General features: G+C 30.5%; 2 protein-coding genes and 1 long non-coding RNA gene across 3 annotated transcripts; 1 reads left to right on the forward strand and 2 right to left on the reverse strand.

Moving 5' to 3' along the window:
• Positions 1-336: 336 nt before the first annotated feature.
• LOC145749513 (potassium voltage-gated channel protein Shal-like) lies at positions 337-10424 on the reverse strand. The gene is made up of 7 exons (XM_082565297.1): positions 10129-10424; positions 4505-5591; positions 4094-4256; positions 3028-3135; positions 2837-2938; positions 1808-2064; positions 337-1695 (listed from the first exon to the last, which is right to left on the reverse strand). The coding sequence occupies exons 1-7, from the start codon at positions 10178-10180 to the stop codon at positions 972-974; spliced, it is 2493 nt and encodes an 830-aa protein (XP_082421423.1). The 5' UTR covers positions 10181-10424; the 3' UTR covers positions 337-971.
• Positions 10425-16563: 6139 nt separating this feature from the next.
• LOC145749642 (uncharacterized) lies at positions 16564-18829 on the forward strand. The gene is made up of 5 exons (XM_082565467.1): positions 16564-16770; positions 16960-17089; positions 17315-17451; positions 17543-17687; positions 18116-18829. The coding sequence occupies exons 1-5, from the start codon at positions 16680-16682 to the stop codon at positions 18258-18260; spliced, it is 648 nt and encodes a 215-aa protein (XP_082421593.1). The 5' UTR covers positions 16564-16679; the 3' UTR covers positions 18261-18829.
• Positions 18195-21301, reverse strand: LOC145749643 (uncharacterized). The gene is made up of 9 exons (XR_014283643.1): positions 21163-21301; positions 20922-20987; positions 20667-20731; positions 20343-20429; positions 20114-20163; positions 19846-19914; positions 19487-19556; positions 18974-19043; positions 18195-18605 (listed from the first exon to the last, which is right to left on the reverse strand). It is a non-coding gene; the product is annotated as an uncharacterized LOC145749643 (long non-coding RNA).
• Between the last annotated feature and the right edge of the window lie 10 nt (positions 21302-21311).

The raw sequence follows: 21311 nt of genomic DNA on the forward strand, positions 1-21311 counted from the left end.
ATTGGTTAATTAGCTACAATAATTGGACTAGAGGCGTAGCACCCACAAGTGCGCCCTACACAAAAGCACTTTAACTCCGTAATGTCAACCAAATGTTAAACTTCAAAGCAGACGTAGGCAGGTTTTTCGAAGAGTCTAGTTTCCATAGTTACGTACCACTTGACCTTTGAACATAAAATTGCTCGGCACTGCTCCTAACGAAATTTAACATAAGTTTATCCTCGAACACTTTAAGTTGGTAATTTTAGAAACACCTTTTTTCCGGGTCGTATATTTTATTTTGGTTACCGGCACATTGAAACATTACAATTAATATAAGAAAACATAAATAGCACATAATAAAAATGTCGCGAAATCGTAAAACCGTTGTGCCTTGTGTAATTGTTTGTTATAAGCGCTTATTAAAATGATAATTTAATACACTAGAATCATAAAATCACAGTAAATAGCGATAAAATGGCGATATTATTGCAAAAACATCACAATAAAAGATAAAAGCAAAATAAAACTGGTAAAATACTACGCCTAAAAGTTACATCTTGCAGCCGTCAATTTTTTTAAAAACGACAAAACAAAAACAGTAATTTAGCGCTTCGACATTATTAAAATTTTATTAAAAAAAATCACACTATCTAATGTGATGTTTTTTCACACATCAGCATGCTTTTTTAATAACAGTTCAAATTAGATTGAAATAGCTAAAACTGGACGTTTTACATATATGGCAGAGAGTAGGCAAGATAAGGGGTAAAACAGCAAAAAAATGTGTGGCTTAGTTATCTTAGGTTGAAAAGTAGTCCAATAACAATATAGCATTATTATTTTCCTTAAACCTACAGACTTTTTCGACTTATAAAACGCTTTTAATGTTCCATACCTTCACCATCACTATCTTTATCCCACCATTATGCAATTCGACACTATAGCAAACACTATAGTAAATACTACACCCTAGGTTTAATATTCATTGTCTACAGTGTCGATATTCTTACCACATTCGAGTTAGAAGTCTCGTTCGTGTTTATATGAGTTGGCAAGTGACTACCTTTGTCGCTCGAATTCCTTACGTCCATTTCAACACCGTTTTTCTGATCCCCAGAAGGGGAAATACAACTTACTAAGCTAATGTCGGGCGTTGAATTCTTAGACTCGGCAAGACCGCCTAAATAACGACCGCTTAGTGAGAAGTGGTTATTATGGTGATCGGAATTTACTTTGTTTTGTATAAAGTTTGGGTTTTTCGAGCAATTTTTATCGCTCTTTGCTGCGGTCGGAATTAAGTTCGGATAGCGAACGTCGCCGTCGCTTCCGCCGTAGCGACAATAGTCCGACGACGCGTCCGTCACGCCAGAAGTCGACGATGACGCATCTGATGACGTAAGAGGGGGGGCTGATAGCGTCCCAGGCGCCTGGACGTCGCAAAAATCCGGGAACGCCGTTCCGCCAAACTCTTCCGCTTGGTGAAGATCGGGAGTCACAATTTCTGGCACGCATGGATGCGCGGGAGGTTCGTCTACGTCACCAATAACGTCATCGTCGATAGGTCGCAGGTTCTCGTTATGAAACAATGAAGACGAGCTATTCAGCGCGACCGGAAAGTACGAGAGATCACGTGACGACGAAAACAAAGAGTGGTCACGTGACGGCGTGATCAGCTGTTCCGACGATGAGCTGTGACGTATAATTTTTCGATTTCTAAAACAAAAAATTAATTCATTTTTTTAACCGCAAAAATCATGTTTAACCAGATTTTAAGTTTGTCTTACTAAAAAAATACAAAAAAATTAAATATTTGTGTTTTAATTACTTTTTTGGACTTGTTTCAAGTGTTATGGTGTTGACGTCATTTCCGTTGTGTTTTAGACTTCCGGATCTAGAAACAACCAGGAGCTGAGGTCGAGAGTTATATGAAGAAGAGGAATGTGAAGAGCTGGAGGAAGAGGGGCTTGCTTTTTGATGATAAATCGTGTCTGTGACGTCGGGATTGTGCGAAAGGTTTGGGGTTCGAATCGTGACGGCGGTACTTGGGTTTGGAGAGTAACGTTTTTCGACAATATCGTGGTCCTAAAAAAATTATTTTTTTTTTAAATTTAAATTTTTTTTGATTTATTTATTTTTTTCTGAAAATAACACAAGATTTATTTTCATTTATTTAATAAAGTTATCTTCCATTAAGCACCAAGATTAAATCGTCAAAAAAATCGACGAAAACCATGAACTTCGATTTTTCCAATTCCAAAGTCGAATATTGATTTTACATTAGCAGAAACGAAAAAATCAATCGCTTAAACAAAGCCGCATTGTCTTAAGGCAAGTTTTACAGTAATTTTAAATGGGCATTTTAAAGCAAATGTCTCAGCATAAAAATTGCATCATTTACGGTTCAATTCGCCTCGGTTGGTTTATTATGTAAGAAGGGCTTTTTTGGTCTTGAGCTATTTATATACCCAATTAGCATATAATATTCTGACAGTACTTTTAAATAAATACAATTAAATACCACATTAATAAAAAAAAACTTATCTAACATTACTTAAGTTTTATAAAATATAACTATTTAAACTAAATTATTTGTTTAAAAATAAAACGTTAAAATAAAGGGGTATAAAGTAAGGGGTTTAGATAAAAGGGTTCGTATGTCAGGGGGTTCAAATGTTAAAAGTAAAGGGTTTATTAAAATTGGTTTAAATGTAAGGTACTTATGTATAAGGGGTTGACCATATATATATATATATATATTTGTATCGTACACTAAGCTCCATTATATATAGAAAACAAGGGTAAATATGTGCTAGATATATATTTTTCTTAATAAACATGTAAACAATTAACTTACTGTGGTTTGTTCTAAACAATGAAGCAAATGAAAATGTTGTTTTTCAAACGCGTTGTTGTTTTTATTGTCGCTTTTTGTTTTCTGAATGCTACTACTTTCACTCTAAAAAAAATTTAATAAAAATTAAAAACACACAAATTTGATCGACCAATGATGTCACGTGACAAACCAGTGACGTTATTTAAACTTACCGAGGTTTCAGAAGGTCTTTCGTCGTCGAAATGTTCATCTTTCTTTTTCTGACAATATGAGGTCCCGCCAGTAGGTTTACCAGCTCGAATTCTCGCAAGTCTGGCTCGCTAAAAAACAACAAAAAATTGATTTTTTTCTGACAGATTCAAAGCCACGCGAATTAATTAAAGAAAAATAATAAGGTTTTTATAGTAAACAAGCGTTGAAATTTCAAATTAAATATTTAGATTTCACATATGACAAATGCACAAAATAAATTAAATTTTTGAATTTTAAATTAATTATTTTGCATAATTCTGCTACAGACATAGTTTAGTTTTCGTCCAAATACTTTAAGCCTACTTGTATTATTGTAGTAAACGTAACGTAAAAAATCATTCTTTTCAAAAGCTTAACCGTAGCGTTGAACACGCATCAACACAATACAATATACGTCCAAATTCCTTACAAAATTTTCAACGTAATTCACCGTAAAGCGTCAGATAATACTTCGAGAAGAAATTAGCCGGAAAGCCCAAGCAGATAAGCTTATACAGGCCGCGTGGGGCTGTAACTACAACGCTAAGTGCGGCTCTTTATGTTGTAATAATAGGCATATTATAATACGCGCTTGATACACACTTTAATATGTTGTTGATAATCGTTTACACGTGCTATTTAACCAGGATGCGATTTTTGACACGTAAAAGTTAAGCCTTTTATTGTATTATGTAACTGGCTTCGAAGTTATTTTATACAGTGTTTATAAAAGCCACTAAAAGAAAAGTAACTTGACCTAACCTTTAGGTTTGTATATGGGTATGTTTATATGAATTTTTTTAAGTTTTTTAGACCATGATTACATTTTCCAATAACTTAGGCAAAAAATCGTAAAAGAAACTTTATAGCGTTACCCCCTGCCAAACCAAAAAGCAATCGGCAGGTTAATGGCAATATATCAAACATATCCAAAATTGCCAGAATCAACTTAAAATTGGGTCAACTATCAAACTTTACTCTTCATTTAAAATGTGATGTCGTTCCATTTAGATAAAAAATAAATACATATACAAAAAATTCAATTACCTTTTGTGCTCTTCTTTTATCTTGCCTTTGGTTCTGACTGTAAATCCTCCCAAAATTACTCACAATAACGGGAACGGGTAATGCAATGACAAGAACACCGCTGAGTGAACATACACTACCAAACAGCTTTCCTGCAATAGTTTGCGGCACCATGTCACCATACCTAAAAAAAAACATTAAAAAAAAACGTTTGCATGAGCAGTAATTAAAATATGATGGAACAAGGCCACAGCAGAGGTCATATGTTATTACAAATCTAAAGATATGCAATAGTGTAAATTATGATAAAGTTTTAACTTTAGCATGTCGTAGAAAAATGAGACAATTTGGTACAGTTATGCACTTTTAGTTTTTTTTAATTGCAAAAAGACTTCAGGTACAGTTAGTTAAGGCTAAGTAATAAATACCTACCCTAGAGTTGTCATGGTGACTATAGTGTACCAAAATGCAGCAGGAATGCTGGTAAACGTGGTATTCGCCAACCCCTTCTCTGCATAAAACATCACCGTTGCAAAAATAATAATGGCCATTGTCAACGAAAACAACAAGAAACCCAGTTCACTGGCGCAGCTCTTTAGCGTGTAGCCTAATATCCGCAAGCCTTGAGAATGGCGGGAAAATTTAAAAATTCGAAAAACGCGGAAAACTCGGAGCGTAACGAACGCCCCGCTCACGTCCTCGTTATCCGTGATAATGAGCCCGATGTAGTAAGGTAAGATGGCGACTACATCGATGATACTCATAACCGATCGGAGAAATTTACAGCGATTTGGGGCTGCGAATAACCGCATAAAATACTCGACGGTAAAAATCATTACACAAGCGGTGTCTAAACAGAAGAAAACCAGCTGGTACCGGTCACCGCATGCTATGCTCTCGGTAGTATCGGGGCGGGAACCGCACGGTACAGTTTCAACGATATTTGCAAATACCGACACGGCAATAAAGAACCCCGTGACGTAGTAGAACACCAAGGCCGGGGTGCTGGTGTGGGGGTTCTCGAAGGAATGCCACATTGTCTTGCGGAGTGATTTTGAGGCTGTCGGAATGAGTTTACCGAATGCTGCTAGGCCTCCAGCTAAGCCATCAGTAGTTGGACTGTCATCGATAAGTCGTTCGTCGTTCTCGCGTTTCCGGTCGCGATAGTCTTCGTAACAACAGTCCGCTATCATTTCCGGCATGATTCCGAAAAACGCCAGCTCGTCGTCGATCGAGCTGATACATTCCGTCCGCGGAAAATGCATCTTTCCGGTTCGGTAGAAGCTTAGAATGTGCCGGAAGATCTCCGGGTCACGGTCAAAAAAGTACTCCTTCTTCTCCTCGTCGTAGAAGAAGTCCTTCTCGCAACTTCCCAGCATCGTGTCTGGGTACTTCTCCAAAGTGTTCTTCCAGGCTTGATACTGCCTTCCGCTGACGTTGATTGTGATGACCTCATCTTTTGCCTTACGGCGGTTAAAAGGCATAGGCGGAAGGTTGTTGGTTGCCACTGGTACCCAACCTAAAAAAGGTAATAAAAATCAATTTGAATACTATGCCAAAAAATGTATATACTAAATTTAATTTTTTAAACTAAAAAATATAAATTTATAAATATGACAGCTTTAACAAAGGCAAAAATAGATCTTCAGTTGCAAAAAATACTAGAATAAAGCCGAAAAAAATGGAGCTGTAGACTATATAAGAAAGAAAACATTTAAATCCTATGTAAGTATACTTAATGATCATTCAATTCAGTTTTCTTACACAATAAAGAATTTCATAAATAATGAATGAATTATATGGCAGTTTATAGTGATTAATTTCAACAAAAATAGCCATCACAGTTTTATATCGGATAATTTGAGATTGCCAAATTTGTACATAATAGTTAAATAAAATTTGAAAAACCGGTATTTAAAAATATAATGAATTCTGTAGAAAAGGCATTTGTTGCGGACCGAACGGTCGTATGGGTTCGAAATACACCAATGCCATACCATTTAAACATCGCAAGTACTTTATTTCTCAGGTAAAAAAAAATTGTCACCCTTATTAAATAAAAAAATAGTTACACATAATGCTAATATTGTGTCATATAAAAAAATGATGCTAATAAAAAAAATTCGTTAATTAATTATATCAAAATATATATGCTACCCTTTAGCCCAGTGTTTTATATGATCTCCAGAGATAAGATAATATCACAATACATCGTTTCTTTTCGACATTAAATATTTAACATCCGAATTAAAACACATAAATCAACATCAAGTATTTAATACGTCTCATAAATTACACTTTCAATTCTCAAAACTATAAAAGCTTTGGGCATTATTCTAACTACTTGCATCAGTAATAGCTCATAATTTTTTACATTAATTGCATGGTTAATTTTAAAGTCAGATTTTTTTTGTACGAAACAGTAAAGTTTGTAAAAGTTTTTTTTGAAAGCATTTTAAATTTGATTTTTACTATGTTAATTTTAATTTTTTTTTTAATTTTTACAAATTTACTTTTTATTTTTAATTTATTTTTTAAAGCAAGTTATTTTTTGTTTTTAATTATCACCATTTTGTTTTTTTGCCATGTTACATGTCAAACACGATATTACTCTAATAATTCACCAATACAATTCTATGGCACACGGCTAATTAACGACAAAGGAGAATTGAGAGTATAATTATAAGGCATTGGCAGCGCGCAATTGTCATGCGTTAATTAAAATCCGAGCTACTTGCAACCCGAAAAAATCGATCCCAGCCCTCGCCGAGAGAGAATTTTCAATTTCGGAGCGACTATTTTTAGAAAAAAATATTGACCTTTGAACGGGGTCACGTGACTTGTGGTTTAGTTTTTTGAGCCGAGCAAAAAACTTTGGACCGAAAAATTGGACGATTCTAAATTTAGACGCATTACAATTTACTATTGCCTTGCCTTTTTAATAAAGTTCAACATTAAATATTTAATTTGATTTAAATCGCGGCAAAAAAAAAATATAAATATTTATATTTATAAATAGACTTATATATAACATTAATTTAAACAGATATATATTTTTTTAAGTGGGTTTCTTACCATATTCTAATTTTTGAAGACTTTTGTGAGACAACATACAAGATGCAGTTGTTACTGCAGACATTTCTTTTTTTATATATTAAAAATTTCTATTAAAATCAAATTTATTTAATTTAATTTTAACACTATTTGAAAAAGTATACATTCGGTTTTGTGACATTATAAACATTAAACTGTCTTTAAACATTAAAAAATGTTTTTTGAAGGTCTAGATAGTGTAAATATTTAGAGAAATATAAAAATTACATTATATAGAGATTAAATTGGATGTGAATTTATCTCTTAATGGCAGCTAGTGCGTATTAAAAACACAAACACGTTTTCTATAAACATAAAGACGCTATCTATATAGGTGCATTTATTTTCCAATAAATAATTTAAGGTGGACTTTAAAGGTAATAGCTCCTTCGCTGGAAAATGGGTTTATTTATTTTCCAAAAATGCTTATCTTTATTATCAACGTAAGCATAAACATTGCTTAAATAATACTATAACCTATATAATAAAATTTCACTTAAAATTATATATGTATTACTTAACATTTATTCAAATTCGCCTAAAAACGTGGTATTTGCTTATGCTACGGTAACTGAAAATTTAATTGAGCCTATAAAAATAAGACATATTCAAAAGCATATATATTCGTTTAAAAAACTCTAAAAAAACTGACAATATTTAAAATTTACTTATACTGTAAAATTTACCCAGCGCCCAAAATTAATTTTTTTTTCTTGTGTACAATTAAAATTAATAACAAAATCAATACTTTAAAGGCCCTTAGCCCAAAATAAGGTTAAGTTCAGGAAGCGACCGGCAAAAACAAAGGCATTAAAATCTATATTATAATAGACGTAGTACCCTTCCGTTGCAGATTTGCGGTTAAGATGTAATAGTGTAAAAAAGACTTGCACTGCAAATCAAACCCATTTGATTTAAAGTTCCCAAATAAAAACTTTGTCGCGATGACAAGTTTCTCCAATGCGTATTGCTTTTAGTGGATTTAGATAGAGTGTCGTGTAGTGATATAAATAATTCACCATTGACCTTTAATGTGCCAGTAATTGATCTTAGACGACTGTCTGCGAAACAGTTTTAAACGTTCCAAAATAAAAAGCGTAACATAGTAAAAGGTGGACCGCGAAATTTTAAAGTAGCAGTAAGGGTATGATTGTCTTAAAAAAGCATCAAAAGATAACGTGAATTGCAATTTTAAATTGCGAACGACAAAGTAACTCTCATTTTTTGAAACAATTTTAAGCGCAACGGCATAAACTACTTTCTGACTGACAACTTTTAAAATAAATGACTTTAAAAAAATTGCAAACAAAGTAATTATTGCATTAAAATAATGAACCCTAAATCTCAGATTCGTTATAGCGATTATCTCAATAAACCGATTCGTTACAAAGAATTTATTTAAAATTAAGAAAAAAAATTTAAATCTTGTAGCCTAAACATGAAAAAAATACATTATAATATTTTAATCATTTGATTGATAACTTATCTATTATGCCTGTTCAGTATTTAAATTACAAAGTATTTTTAAAAATCACACGTTGCCCTTACTAACCTAAACGCAAATAAACAAATAGGTTTTAATTTAAGAGATTTTGTTAACCATAATTTTTTTTTGTGATGAAGCAGTTAAGGCCATAAATCTTAATCCAATCGCTTTTAAGAAGAATCTTGACGTTCGGTAGCGAACATTATTCCCTGCTAGCCCCATCTACCATAATTAAAAAGGCTGGATATTAATAATGCAGAGGTGAAACGGCGCGGGTTGGCAGTTGCAAATATATGGGACAGTAATACCAGTTAATATTTACACTTTATATTTACCAACGGATTAATTAAAAGGTTTTAACAAATTTTAAAGTGTATCACTAATAAGGTCAGTTTTTTAAGAAAAGCATGTATAACTAAAATTCCTAACCAAAGCAAAGTAAAACACACGCTTTTTGTAATAACAAATTAACAAGCAATGTATTTATTAAAGCTATCGTAACGCCAATTGATCAAATTTTAAATCAAATTTATATATAACATTTACTTTTGCTAAGATCAATACTTCAAGGGCATATTACAAAGTTATTTTCCCGCACCTTATATACGTAACATTGAACTTAAACAAGTCTGCTTTTTATCTTATTAACACTGCACCACTTCATATGTGGTTAGAGTAACTTTAAAATTTAGAAATCCAGTCTTAGCATTAACGCGGTAATCATAAATACTTCTGTCAGCACCCGATAAAATTCGTATCAACTGAATAGCAGAAAACCAAGCATAAAAGTACATATGGGTAATATGAAAATACAGGCGTAATACATGTATAATGACAGGCCCCTTTGGGATAAGGTGTACAAGCACCTTATTTTACTTTAAAAAATTAAGCTTTTTGACGTGAGAATCGATTGAAATTGATCACAAATAGAAAAACCATGTTCACTTCATAAAAATAGTTTTTAGGCTGTCAAAAATTATGTTTTTAAGCAGAGGATTATTAATGAAATAACTAATTTATTCTATTACCAATTTTATTGGGTATAGCCTAAAAACGGTATATTTTACGCAAAAAATAGTATGCAATTTTGACTAACTTATATTATTATTGATTGAATGCAAAAAATTATCATAGTTTTTATTTGTTCATTTAAATTTAATTTATTTATCTATAATGTTTATTAACCGCAATAAGCATATGCTTGTCGTACATATCAATCGAACAAATATAGCCTTGTAGTTCAGTAATCTCACCATGTCTGATAATAAGCAAACAGCTGGCGTTCGAGCTATTTTTAACTTATTCACAAACTTAAACGTGTTTTGTATCGCGTTGGAAAAGTCAATATCACAATAGAAATAATAAAATATGCTTTGATAAAAATTTCAATTAATTATGGTTCTTAAAAACACAACAGGGTATAGGGCATGTCTAATTAGAGGAAACTAATTGATATTATTAATATTTTATAACTTACCTATAGCTGCAGCTCTTGCAAACGGCAGCCAGGCTGCAACAGCAGTCGCCATCTTCTTGAAATTTATATCAAACTGATTAAGATTCAATGATTAGTTGCTCTGATTACAGTGGTTCTTTATTCAAAATTTTATTTTTGGTGATCAGTCGAGTTTTGAGTAGCATTCAATTTTACAAGCACTGCAACACAAAGCATCTTCCAGTCGTAGTTGTTTAAATTGATTTTCTGTGCAGTCCTTTCACAATAATGTTAAAAGCACTGTGAAGCTTGTGGTCTAAATTTTACCTAATCCCTCATCATTGTCATTATCTATAAGAAAAGAAATAAATAATTTAAAGGTAAAATCCGACTGCTTATAAATAGGAAAATCACAGCTTCGTGCGGTAGGTAACCAGAAGTTGTCCAAATTGTCTAATTCGTCTCATTTTCAATATTAACTGATGACCATTTGCACTAAGGAAATGTCAATTAGTTATCTCAGCCTTATTTTTTTGCAATAAATGTGTCAAGGTGGTGGAAATCGAATAAATATCTTGCTTATTTACAACTATCTTACCTGTATAACCTTAAAACAAATTCTTTACATGTTACTTGATTTTAAAAACTCGTGTTTACTAAATACCTCAAAATTCCTGGACCAATAAGCATTAAAAACATATTCACAGAACATAGCCGATTCTTTTAGACAAAAAACGTAGGTTTTTACAAACTTACAAACAAATTTGTTGCAAAATTACACGAGCGTTAAAGCGACGGCGAACGCAAAAGCCAAAATCGTTGCTAACAAGGTTAACATGTACGCTTTGGTTGGTTAAGCATACTGCGTAGGCTATAAAGAATTCGGACACCCTTAAAGCCAATCCAAATTAACTTAAAAATAAAGCGTGCCAATAAGTGTAAAGGTGTACTGTTCTTATGACGAAACAAACAGCAAACCAAGCTAGTTCTATAACAAATAGGTTGTACTTGATATTAGGCTAGGGTTTAACTACATAATGGCCTTTTTAATGTAAAACATATTTGATTAATAAACGGCCATACATTAGATATAACCTGCTGCGATCAATAAGTAAATTATACAAGTTGAAACGAATAAGTAAATTATACAAGTTGAAAATCAATAAGTAAATTATACAAGTTGAAACGACCGAAGGATTCGATAAATGCAAATTACTGCGCAATTTGTAAACTTAAATAAAAATTTTGAAGGATACTGCTGCTATTATTTAATGGTATGCATATAAACATAAACACACTGATTTAAAAATGTAAATAAATATGCAATTAATTTACAGATCATTTTTTTTATAATTATAAGTCAACTTGTCCCAAGTATTTAAAATTTGTAAATCCCTTCTGTTCATTAAAATTGATTTTAAATCCATTTTTGAGCAATGCATATACCTAGATAATTTATTACAATTTTGTTTATAAATTATTAATTAAATATGTTTCAAGTATAATATATTAAATTAAAAAAAAATTAAATTTACTAAAATTATTACTCCAATAAAGTCACTGGTACTTTAAAAAAGCCAAAAAATCTAATTTATGCTATTTTAAATTTGTTCAACTTTAAAATTTCCAAAAAATTACTAAACTGAATTTCTAATTCTCATTTCTAGTTTTCAGGATTGGCAGTCCTAAAAAAATGCTTTTAACTTAAGATGCAAATTCAAAAAAAAAACATTAAAAAAAATTTACTATAAAACCGACCACAGCTATCCCATTTCTTTAACCTTACGATCAAGTTTTAGGCCGCAAACAATACCCAACATAATACCGCGTACAATAGGCCAGTGTTCCTACCATATTGTATTCTATGCAGACCGACAATATCTGTTATGACTGATTAATAATTTATTGCACCTTTTTGGGGGGTAACATAGAAAACCGACTAGCCAAAAATCAAGCAGCGTAACGGTGGCATTTCGAGTTATAAACTGATACTACTACTACTACCAACTGGGCAAGTAACCACTAGTCTAAATAATTTAATATTTATTTAATACTTTATTATGCCTGGTTTGCTATATAACAAATCTGCTTAGTTCAAAAATATAAAACTAGAAAGGTCAGCAACATGCAGGCAAATCCGACATAGAAATCCGCGTTTCAATTATTTGTGGATCGATCGAACTAATAACCTCGCGATGGTAAAAGACAATCAATGGCAAGGGATTGGCATCTAAAAACAACCCGCCTTGTCTTATTAGAGTACTCAGCATTAGGATTCGGTTAATCAACTCTGAGAGCAGAAAGGCAGTAAATCTTTTGTGCTTTTAATTATTTAAATGTCCGAGTCCGAGCCAGCAATTAGCTGGATAGCTGATTGCAAAACTATCTGGCGTACAGGGAATTTGATGTCAACTTAACGATATAAAATCGTTCAACTGGAAAGCGTACTAAACGAAATCTAGAACGACTAGCAAATCGAAATTATAAATACTTTAAAAAAACAAACAATTGTTAACAATTATGACGTATTAAAATTATAATTTCTTAATATACAAAATCAACTAACTGCTTTATTAAAACTTACCCTAAACCTTGCTTTTTAGATTCTAATTTACCGTTATAACTAAGTTATGTCAAAATATGTAAAACATGACATTTTAAAAAATCTATGCAAAGTTAATTATAATATGACAACTCATTTTTAGGTTCCTGTCAACTGTCTGTAAGCCTAAGTACTTATTAATTATATTATTTACTAATAAAGATAAATTTAAAAAACATGTTCTTTGAAATATTAAAGCCAAGTAGCTCATAAAGCAACATCAATGACAAAACAATTAACACTTTCTTTAAATGACCTTATGAATTAAGCCTGAATTGATTTCTCCAATACTTTTACTTACATTACTTTTCTATATTTCTTTAATACATTACCTTAACCAGTTTAATATTGTGTTTGTTTTATAGAACTAAAGTAGGCTTTATTAAAGCAAAATTGTATTAAAGCTACGCATTTTATCCCTTAAAATATCTATAAACAAATAAAAGCAGTCATAAAATCAATAAAAAAGTCCATATGAGTAAGTTTTAAAATAAACTCAAGCTTTAAGCTAAACGGGTCAGTCACTACCTATAAATTTTCCCTTAAAATATTGTTTTCCTTAGCTGTTTTTTTTTCTTTGAGAGTACAGAGCCGAAACAATAACAACAAGCCTGTAATCTAATTTCAAAGCTGGCACGCAGCTAACACAATAAACTAGTAAGTCCAAATAGCAATGCGCTTGGCAAAACACGCGTCAAAAAAAGAGAAAAGAGTAAAAAACCGACGTTTTTTGTTAAAGTATGTCAGAAAATTTGCTGTCGGTGTTGTATTAGTTTTGTAAGTTAAAACGCACAAAACATTTCAAGGGTTAATTGCGTTACTAAGATCTATTTTTGGATAGCATAAGGGTTCAGTAGCAAATTGAATTTGCGTTAATTAACATTTTTGTGGGGTATTTAAGCTAGGCGTTAGCACAAATCAGCTTTGGAAGCAATTGTGCCAATAAACAAAAACTATTACTTTAATACCAATCTAACTTGGGCGTCATTGCATTGAAAAGACTCGTTTACATCAAATACGACCTTGTATTAAGATTCAACGATGCGTTGAAGCATAAAATATTCACATCCTCTCTGGCCTAGCCTACGATATTTCATTTCCAAATGTTTTTGTTGGCTAATATCCTTCATGCCGATAAAAATAAAAACTTGGTAAGCACTTAATCGATAAAAGTTAATTTAATATCCGCCTTTATAATGCCATAAGTCAATCATACAACAATTTATAAAATTTGAAAACTTTATACCTTGAAAAATAGTCGATTAAATTTATACTCCATAACTGTAAAACACCTACATTTTCTTGCATTTGCTTTCGGTAACATTTGTAATGCTAGATGCATTTGTTATAAGCTATACTACATTATAAGTCTATGGCTAATGTTAGCCTTACAGCTCACAAAACATAATTTAAACTGTCAAAGCAGTATATTGGCAGCCAGCATTAGCATTACAAGAGAAGGTTCACAAGAGTTTTTATTTTCCTTTAATTTAAATAAACTTTATTGCATAGTCAGATACCGCACGCTAATGCGGACGAAAGGGAAATCGGATTTTACATTATTACGTTATAAAATATTTAACTGCGGTTATATGCGACAAAAAAGTGCAGAGCTAAGGTGCAGGGTTAAAATAATCAAGCAAGGTATTGTCATTATATTCCTTTAAACTTAGCTTATAAGTCGGTGCAATTTATTATAACATAGCCTATCGGCACTCTGGCAATATCGAATCTTGCAACAATAACAAATCGACGCATGTCATCAGGTTGCCAACAGCTGAAACGCGTCACGCTGTCACGTGACCAGGGTCGATAATTTCTCTTCTCGATCGGGGAGAAAACATTCCAGTGGCGGGCAAAACGCGCTCGCATTGCGGTCGAACGCAATATTGGAAAGCGGTCTCCCAAGAGAGTTGCGAATTATTTATTTGCATCACGCCGACAACAGCTTTTGGTAATATATCTTATGCATTTTACGACCAGCTTTAAATTACCAAAATGCAATTTAACTCATTAAATCTACCATCGAGTACTGGGTCTCGTAACTACAATTAGACATGGTAACAAATACTTAAACATCCAATTAAGTTAGATTGGATTTTTACCGCCCTAAAGTTTAAATACACTAAAATGATAAAATTAATAAAAAAAAATTTAAAAAAAAACTCAAAATTAATAAAAGAAAATTCTTGCACATTACCACCCGTAAGGTGGTGGTAAAGAGTTGTTTAAAACAAGGTTTCCATTTGCCCCAAGGTTTCGTGTAGTATTTAAAATAAATTAAATAAAATAAAATAAAAATTAAACATTTAACCTGATGATAGTATTTTTTAAAAACATTATTCTTTAATTCACCGATAATTCTTACCAAATACTATAACCCAGATTACGCTACAAGATAATCGATTATCTAATTGCAATTCTTTTTTCCAATAAATACCAACAATAAACAAATGGTAAATAAATTGATTTGACTATTAGTATACGAATAGACGCCCCAAATAGTCATTAAAACTATCATTTGGTAACTGATAATCGATGGTCATAATTGTGTTTTTTTACTATTGAAATATTTAACTCTTTAATGGTGGCTCTATAGTAGATATAAATTAAATTAAGCATCTTAGACGTTATTTATATATTGGTGGATAGACATATACTACAACATAGATAAATAAATTAATGCTTAGTTGCCTGTTTTTTAACTTTTATTTGCAAATTTAGTCCAACTTAATAGAAACATTGATATTACATAATCACTCTTATAGAATATGCACCAGTGTCGACCTAATTATAAGATTATAAAATAATTTTCGGTCTTTGTTTTTTTTTCATTGATATTCAATTTAGCATGGAGACCAATTTGCCGAATCACAGAATTCCCCTTTCGAAATCCACAGGTGACTTTGTGAGAATTGTGATTCTCAGCCCACACAGCACTTCGTCATATCTCGATTAATGAACCAGAAGTTGCAACAATAACAAACTCTATGATGTCACAATGAAAAAAGGAAAGTGTGGGAAAATGGCCGAGTATTCAAATCTCTTGTTTCAACGATCTCTTAAGCAAGTAAGTAGGATTAGTGTTTCCAAAACAATAAAACATCGAAACTATAATTTAATCAGAAATAATACGACATCAAAAAGTCACAACTTGGAATTAAATTGAACGAAAATTTAAAGTAAATTTTTTTTATTTGCTCTAGTAAGAAACTGAATAAACAAAGCGCAAAAATCAAACGATGTTGTTCAAAATCCCTGCTATAAATAACTTTTAAAGTAACATAAAAAAAAAACTGTAAAAGAAATTAACGCAAAATTTGACAACATCCGAAAAGTTAAAGAGTTCGTCTAGGGACCATAAACTACACATGATGTAGCCTAAAAAACTTAATTCAAATAAAGTTAGTAAAAATTAAAAAAAGCTTAAAATATGAAACAAGATTTTAAATCTTGATCTCAAAAACACTTCTTTAAAACCTTCACTTAAAATAACAAATGTTACAATTGTATCACATTTGGATTTGGTTAATTAACGTTTTGATAATCCAAAATCACAACAGTTTTAAGTGTTTAAAAAGTTTTTAATTTCCTTTTGTTAAACGTGCCAAAATCCGAGAGTAAACACTTGCGCCAGAGATCCGGTTAAAGTGACCGCGAGATCAACCTGTTTCTAAAGAGCCCTTAAAAGTTAACAGAGCTTAGACGGAAGAAGCGAATCATCGCCGATTGTAATATTTGAGAATTTTTATTAGGGTGCTTAAGTATTTATTACGTCAAAATTAAGTAAGAAAAATTACCAAAAAAATTGAAGTCAATAAATAGCAAATCAGAAACAAAATTTGTCATTTTAGAATAATATTCAAGTTATTAAAGTTATATAAATAGCAGTTTCTTGGTAAAATTAATTACACAAAATTTCAATAAAAGTTAAAGCAAAAAAATTAAAAAAATTTTAGGAGATTTTTTGCTTAAAACCTGTTTTACAAAAATGAATAAAAAAAGTTTAGTTGGATTTCTAAGTTCTATTTTTCTTATCGTTTTTAGTATATTTTTGTTAAAGTCGCCACAAAAGATCGAAGGTAAATGCAGTTACTTAATCTTGAAAACAATTATTTTAGCATTGATTTGTAAAATTAGTTGCGCAGTAAAAGATAGAATTATTTAGTAACTCAATGTGCAATTATGATTACAATTTTTTTTACATCCTTTAAAAAAATACTCTACTGCTTTAGACCTCGTTTTTTATTTAATTTTATAAAATTATTTAGATGCTCCAATATCACGCGAAAAACGACAATATGTGACCAGAAGAGAACAAAGAACAACGCCCTCTGACGAGTATATTAGACGAGAACTTCACGATTTTTGGCCGGCTTATAGTGATAGATGTCCAGAACAGTAAATAAATTAAACTCAGTAGTTAAATACCCAAAGCCTTTTAACATAAAAAATAAAGCTAATTGTAGGCTATCATAATGGTATAAAGATTGTAAGCGTTTTAATGGCTAAAACAAATAAATAGTATATACATATATTACTATGTTAGCCTACCTCCAGCCTTTTTTATACGGTAGCAAGGCAAAACTGTCCGTTTTTTTAAATTAAATACAATTAATTTTTAAGGTATATGCTATGCCACGACGAATCATATTGCTTCAGTCGTGAAAATATGTGTGGTGGAAGGGATATTTGCTTGGACAGTTCAGACGATATTAATGGACCTTGCTTGGAAAGAACTAGGCCGGTTACTACTTCAGAAGGTAAAACAGAAGGCAAAACACGTCACGCTGCCAGTTTACTACGTACCTAAACTGTAAATTTAATATAATAACGTACATTCAAATTTAACAGTTAGCACCACCACGACCACAATGTCAACTGTAACAACTACAAAACCACTACAAACTACAACAACTTTGGCACAAACACAGAACAATATGGTTGAATTACAAAACAACGAGCCATCATCAAGTTTTGATCAATTTAACAGCTTTAAGTAAAAGATTGGGACACTTTAAATCATATATATATATATTTTTTTTTTAAATATATATCTTTATCCTCGATGTGGGAAAGTCGAATGCGCGACTTAAACATAAAGTAACATCAGTTACTCCGACCCAGTCTCGAGTTGCCTGTGGCAGTTTGGGATGTTATAGATTATAATTGCCCATTAATTATGCTGCTGATTAAGTGCTGGCTCAGCATGAGTTCATACCGTTTATAGCGCCTTACTCAAGGGCGCTACAGCATGAGATAAGGGGGGATTGATTTGAAGTCTCTGAATAAGTAACCTTTATTAAGAGGGATGTTATAAAAAATCTTTTTTTACTATTATATAAATTTATCAATTTTGTATATATTTGTAAAATCTTTTTTTACTTTTATATAAATTTATCAATTAAGCATTTATTTGTTACGTAGACATCCTCTGGTTATCGCTTTCTTTGCTCTGATTGGTTCGCTTCTCGTTTACGTAACAATTGCAACCATATGTTGCGTGACACTAAAATGGAATCGAATAAACCCAACGATGACGTCACAGAATGGAAATTACACACCCGAGTAACGGAGCAGCAAGTTCTGTGTGACATTAGACAATTCTACCAACCAGAAAACGTTTTTACAAGTATTTTTGTTAATTAAAGCTTGAAGCAACAAACCAAAACAAAACCGTTCATGGTTAAGTAGTCCAGGGCAGATAGTTTAACAGGCCGCCTAATTTTCCTTTTTCTTTTTAAGTATTATCTTGAAGTACATTTTTGCTATTTTAACCAGTATTTTTATTACCCAAAAAAAGAAACAATATTATAAATTTTTGTTTTATTTTTACTGTAGGTGTGTGTACACATTCACCAAAAAGCAGTTGAACTTTTTTTGAAAACATTTTTTTTTAAATCACGTGTTTTTTCATCTAAAAGAAAATGTAAATAATATTAGATTTTTTATAGTAAAACCATTGTAAATGTTTATTTATAAATAACAGTTAAAATGCAGTCAGCAAAACAGCCATTTTTTTTCAATCAAATAAAATCTGACGGTAATTCCAAAATTTTCATCATTCTGCATTTATTTGGCTCATAATAATTAAAAAACAAATAACAAAATAAATAACCGAAAAATTAAAGAAGCTTTATTTTCATATATATACCCACATTTTTTTTTTAATCTAAAAAAATGTACTAAAATTTATAAAAAGGTAAAATTTGTAATATGTTTAAAAAAAAATTATATACTAATTGTTAGTTTGTAACATAGAAAAATAAACAACTACAAGCTTACCTAACATTTTTGAATGTATTTTTGTCATCGCACAAAATTTTTAAGCTTTTTACCAACTTAAAGTTCTTTTCTTAAAATAAAATAATTTAAGTTGTTAATACATTTTCGTTGTTGCAAAAATAATAATAGACATGGTTTTATTATTTTTTGCTAACGAATAAATAGTCGCCAAAAAACAAGTTAAATTTTTTAAACAAGAAATAAAAGTATATTTATTAACAAACAAATAAAATGCAGTCAGCAAAACAGCCATTTTTTTCAATCAATTAAATTCTGACGGTAATTCCAAAGTTTTCATCATTCTGCATTTATTTAGCCCATAATAATTAAAAAACAAATAACAAAATAAATAACCGAAAAATTAAAGCTTTATTTTTATATATATATACTAACACTTTTTTTTAATCTAAAAAATGCACTAAAATTTACAAAAAGGTAAAATTTGTAATGTGTTTAAAAAAAATTACTAATTGTTAGTTAGTAACATAGAAAAATAAACAACTACAAGCTTACCTAACATTTTTGAATAAATTTTTGTCATCGCACAAAATTTTAAGCTTTTCAACACCTTGAATTTCTTTTTCTTAATAAAATAATTTAAGTTGTTAATACATTTTCGTTGTTGCAAAAATAATAATAGACATGGTTTTATTATTATTTGCTAATAAATAAATATTCGCCAAAAAACAAGTTAAATTTTTTAAATAAGAATTAAAAAACCATGCAGTATATTTATTAATAAACAAATAAAATGCAGTCAGCAAAACAGCCATGTTTATCAATCAAATAAAATCTGACGGTAATTCCAAAGTTTTCATCATTCTGCATTTATTGTAAATAAATATAAAATACTAATAAAAACATGTGCTTACATTTACAACCAGATTTAAATAAGCCCTTCTTTTCTTGGGCATTGTAACATTCTTTGTGTAGTTATCATTCTGTAAAAAAATTAAGTTACTTCATTTTGTGAAAATAACAAAACTTAAAGGCATTTTTTTTTTAAAAATGCAGTCAGCAAAACAGCCATGTTTATCAATCAAAAAAATTCTGACGGTAATTCCAAAGTTTTCATCATTCTACATTTTTTTTATAACTAAAATCTAATCAAAAACATAAAACATATATATAACAACATACCTTAAAAATAGAGTACCATATTTTGTTTAAAATTCAACTTTAACAGGAATCTAAAAAAAAAAAAAAAAAAATTTAACAAAAACTATCCAAGAACCTAACTACATAAAAAACACTTTTTTTTGGCTCATTGTAAAGCTTTTTATCATAAAACATAAAATTTTCAGACAGTATGAATAATAATTAATCATTGCCAGTAATAAAAGTGTAAAAAATGTTTTAAAACTCTTACCAAAGCAATCAAGAATATCATATATACTTGTTTTTCGTTTACAAAATGAAAAGATGTGACGTGAATCCATTTGTTTTCTACATCATCCTTTAAAAATTTGATTATTGTTAAAAGTTGATTTTTTAATATGTATATATTTGAAATTACATTTAAGTTATTGTATAAAGTGTTCACATGTTATTATTTTCAGATAAAATGCAGTCAGCAAAACAGCCATTTTTTTCAATCAAATAAATTCTGACGGTAATTCCAAAGTTTTCATCATTCTGCATTTATTTTATATACATTAAAAAAAACTATAAAAATACAGGTATATATACTTACTATTTAAAACTAAATTTAAAAAAGAATTTCCTGTAATTCCACAGCTTACTTGCTTGATTAAGTTTCTAAAAAGTTGTAAATAAAGAAATTTTACTTTCTGAACTACGCAAAATTTAGAAACTTATTTTTTTTTATAAAGCAGTCAGCAAAACAGCCATGTTTATCAATCAAATAAAATCTGACGGTAATTCCAAAGTTCTCATCATTCTGTTTAATAAAATACTAATATATTTTGTATAAAGTCATTTTACTTACACTATAACTTCTTCTTTCAGTAACTTTTAAAACCAAATAAAGCGCTTCAACCCTATTTTAGAAAACCTAAAAAAAGTAAGATTTTCTATTAAAGGCAGTTTTTATATTTTAAAAGATTATATAAGCAAGTTTTTACGCAGCCAAGCAACAATGCCATAAGAGACTATTCCTAGTTGAAATACCTAATATTAATTAAATATATACTTTAATTAATGCTGCTAAAATTGAACTATTTGCCTACCGATTTGTCAAGATGGGTATGAAAATCTTAATTCATTTTTCTTCTAAAAATAAATTTGGGTTAATAAAAGCATTTATTTATACATAAAAATTTAGAAAAAAATGTAACTTACCTTTTTAAGTGTGGAAGCAATAATACTTACCTAAATC

The sequence above is a fragment of the Corella eumyota genome, chromosome 4, assembly GCF_963082875.1.
Source record: "Corella eumyota chromosome 4, kaCorEumy4.1, whole genome shotgun sequence".
Lineage (NCBI taxonomy): Eukaryota > Metazoa > Chordata > Ascidiacea > Phlebobranchia > Corellidae > Corella > Corella eumyota.